General features: G+C 42.8%; 1 protein-coding gene across 3 annotated transcripts in view; it reads left to right on the top strand.

The window, feature by feature from the left end:
• THRB (thyroid hormone receptor, beta) overlaps window positions 1-2,476 on the top strand; it is a 47,472-nt gene extending 44,996 nt beyond the window's left edge. Inside the window, exons 6-7 of one of the 3 annotated variants that reach the window (XM_009888941.1) lie at window positions 171-429; window positions 1,960-2,476. In XM_009888941.1, the coding sequence (XP_009887243.1) occupies window positions 171-429; window positions 1,960-2,201 (501 nt within the window). In that variant the 3' untranslated portion in view covers window positions 2,202-2,476. The remainder of the gene's footprint in view (window positions 1-170; window positions 430-1,959) is intronic. The other 2 variants (XM_009888939.1, XM_009888940.1) reach the window with 2 other exon arrangements.
• Window positions 2,477-3,968: the final 1,492 nt, after the last annotated feature.

The raw sequence follows: 3,968 nt of genomic DNA, 5'->3' as shown, positions 1-3,968 counted from the left end.
GAGTCTTGGAGGTTTCTGCAGTGCACTGGAACTGGTCGGTCAGCAGTGTGTTTGGAGGGCAGAGTCCTGGGGCGTGAACTGCAACTTCATGCTTGTGGATTTATTGTAGTTGTAAAACCAACTCAGTTTGAAAAGCATATCTTTTTCTTTACTGTTTATAATTTCTGCAGCTGCCATGTGAAGACCAGATCATCCTTCTGAAAGGCTGCTGTATGGAGATAATGTCCCTCCGAGCAGCAGTTCGCTATGACCCAGAGAGTGAGACTTTAACGCTAAATGGGGAGATGGCGGTGACAAGGGGCCAGCTGAAAAATGGGGGTCTTGGCGTAGTGTCTGATGCCATTTTTGACCTGGGCATGTCTCTTTCTTCATTTAACCTGGATGACACCGAGGTTGCCCTTCTTCAGGCTGTTCTGCTCATGTCATCAGGTGAGAACAGAAATATATTGGGACACCAACCATTTTGAAACTCTTTCGTCTTTTGTCACAAGCCTCTTTTTTAAAGAAATAGGGTATGTTAGATCTTGTAGTGCTGACCAGAGTAATGTGGGAGAAATTCTCTCTCAAAATCCCAATGCAGCTTGGTACTTAGGTAGGCACTCAGTAGTTTGGTAAGAACTAGGAAAAAAATTCAGGGTATTCAGAAAGATGGGCATAACAGTGGCTTCGGTAAAACACTTACTGAGTTTAGTACTCAGGGAGGAGTCAGGGATGATCATTAGAAAGAAATCAGATCTAGTTCTGAACCAATTTGCCTTGAATGAAAAAATGGTAATTTAGCAACAGTTGTCCTTACAGTAAGTTCCCGTTTCCCCTAGGTACTGTCATGCACTAGGCGGGAGGTACAGTTCATGCACATTTCCATCAGTCTCACATGCCTGGTTTGACCTGCCTTCTTGTTTCCCTACTTAACAGCACCACCGCTCGCTAACGGGCATTTGAGAGCTGTGCTGTTTCCCCACACTGGGACCATTTGCAACTGGTCTCTTGGTGGCGTGATACAGAAGCAGCACAGACCATTTCATATGATTTCCAAAGAGTTTCTTGCCTTCTCAGATCGAGAATATGCTTCAAATGTGAGAGAATACGCTTTCAAATATGCTTCCACTGACTGTGCCAGCCCAAAGAGGAAATTCCATTCTTGGGCAGTGGCAGATTTGGTGAGGTTTTGTTTTAAGACCACTTTGAAGATTGGGCACTGAATAACAATACACAGACAGTGATTTACAAGCATTAACTGCGTCTGAGACAGAAAGGTTTCCACATTAATCACAACACAGCACTTGACCTTCCCAATCAAAACATTTTGATTTCTTTTTAGTTCCCTACACAGTGATACACGAGTAGGGGTTTCAGAAGGCAGTTCAGAGGACCTGCTTTCCCAGAAGTGTCTCCTGAAGAGTGACTTGTCAAAGGAGCTTTCCCAGCGCCCATCTGGGTGCCAGTTGAGACAATCAGCCAAAATTTTGGCCTTTGTTGTTCCTAGTTCCTCCGTAACAGTTTCCTTTGCAGCTTACTTGTGGATCAAAGCTTGATCAAAGCATCGGTCAGACTGCAGAGAAACAGATAGGAAAGAACTGTAATTTAAATATCCTGACAAGGAAGTGGTTTTGGTTCTTTATTAGTTGTTTTACAGAAAGGAATAGATAGAAGCCTTCGCTGAGATCAGGGATCTGTTGCTCCCGTCGCTAAGGAGACACTTCTCGAACAGCTATACTCTATATGGGCAAAGCAGGCAAAAGATGAAGAAACGCATTATTATCTCCTTGTTTTAACAGGGATAGTGCTGATAAGTGAGGTATCCAGGGTCAAAGAAGTTGTTTGTGGCAGAGCCAGATGTCCTTGGTCTCCATCCTTTCTTTCCTAACAATGGAATTGTGCTATTTTTCCTGATTTATGATCAGGAATTCATTTAAGTAAATAAGTACTAACGATAATTATGCTTCTTTGTATCTACAGATCGCCCAGGCCTTGTTTGCGTCGAGAGGATAGAAAAGTGTCAAGAGGGTTTCCTCCTGGCATTCGAACACTACATTAATTACAGAAAACACCACGTTTCACACTTTTGGCCAAAACTGCTGATGAAAGTGACAGACCTGCGAATGATCGGAGCCTGCCATGCCAGCCGCTTCCTGCACATGAAGGTGGAGTGCCCCACAGAACTCTTCCCTCCGTTGTTTCTGGAGGTGTTTGAGGATTAGAGAGACTGGAGCGGTTCTCCGCACCCCCGTCGCACTACTGGCTGTCATTTCATCCCGTTGCCCGGCTCTTCTCGCCTCCGTTTGTTCTTTTTCTTCTTTCATTCTCTTGTTTCTTGAGGCGGGGTTGGGGTTTTGTTTGGGTTTTTGTTTGGGATTGCTGGGGGGCAGTTGTATACACATGGATGAAAACATCCCTTTAATGCGGGTACTTGTGACTATTGCGATTTGTTCTTCAGTCCTTTGATGTGAATGCTTTGACAGCTTAACAGTGAAAATACAAACAGACCAGTCTCATTCACCAGCACTTGCGTGGTCACCAGCTCACACACATCACTGCTTGGAAAATACGGGAGAGAAATTGAAGTGGCAGAAAATAAATTGGCCTCCAAGTTAAAACAGCTATGTTAATTTGACCCTGGCAATTCTGTCTAGTATTACCTCATTTTGCAGGGCACAAGTGAGCAATTCATGAGATGAAATTTCTAGTCTTCATGGTTGTTTCTATTGTAACTATCACCATTATGAGCTAGGATCTTCATCATCATCAAGATCCCATCATTACCTGAGGATTGTTCCAGCAGATAGAGTTTAACTGTGCCCCATAAATCAAGTACTTAAAATAATGCAGAGTGTTAGAAGGGACCGACTCATTTTTTTTCCATGTGTATAAGAAAGTAAAATCCTTCAGTTCTTACTACATTTGAACTCCAGGCAACTTCACTGGAAGGTCTGTTGGAGTAAGGAAGGGAATTTGATCCTCTGAGGTGCTTTTCCTGAGAGTGGAGAGGTCTGCTTTTCCTGAGGTGCGCGGAAAAATTTGTCACTCTGAAGGAGAAGGCTCTCTGTCAGGAGAGCAGGCTTTCCTCAGGGTTATTCAGGGACGTGAATGATCACAGAATGAGGACAAGGAGAACGAAACGTACGGGGTGACCTTCAGATGGGACAGAAACCAACTGTGTTAGTAACAACACTCAAGACTGTACAGCTTTATCCCAGTAATACAAATAGTGTTGCTTGGCAGTAATCTTTTGTTTTATATATATATATAAAGTTTATATGCACGTATATATATAATTTTATATATATATAATTACAAAACTTCAGCAGATGTCTTAAACATATTTCCATGTTTTTATCTTCTCTCTCTCTCCTTCTCTAACCCTCTCCTGTGCGTGTGTGCGTTTATATGTGTTGATCAGCTCGATTCTCTCTCGTTGGTGTCTGTCTGTGTTTTGTTTGGCTAGATTCTCTCTTGATTCTTTTAATTTATTTCCACTAACTGCACTAGCAGGAACTGAACTGAGCAATGACAGGATGTCCTGCTGCCGAAATCTGCAAGCCAGTACTCACAATCCTGGAATGTTTGGAGGCCGGTGATGAGGGCATTATAGGAAGAGGTTCCTCTCTGTCATCCATCTCCATTCAGGGGTGTTGTCCCTGGGTTTTATAAACTTGATATTAAACCATTCTCTGAATTTATATGATACATCAAAAGCATCCTTCTGTTCTTCCTGGGAACCAGAGGCTTAGTTCATGTATTTCGCACTTCCTCACACCCCACGTTCTTTCATGTTGTGCATTCATTTGTACCAGTTTCTTTCTCTGCTATTTATTGATATATTTGCCTGGCAAGTCAGTGGGCATTGTTAGGGTGGATATATTGACTTTGAAAGCTCATGGCCCATGTCTAAACGCATATGTTATGTGTTTATCCCCTCATGAAAGCTTGATACTCAGGAAAACTTATCTTGTAGGTGGAACACAGTA

Source organism: Charadrius vociferus, unplaced genomic scaffold, assembly GCF_000708025.1.
Source record: "Charadrius vociferus isolate BGI_N301 unplaced genomic scaffold, ASM70802v2 scaffold217, whole genome shotgun sequence".
Lineage (NCBI taxonomy): Eukaryota > Metazoa > Chordata > Aves > Charadriiformes > Charadriidae > Charadrius > Charadrius vociferus.
This window is presented reverse-complemented; position numbering and strand designations above follow the sequence as displayed.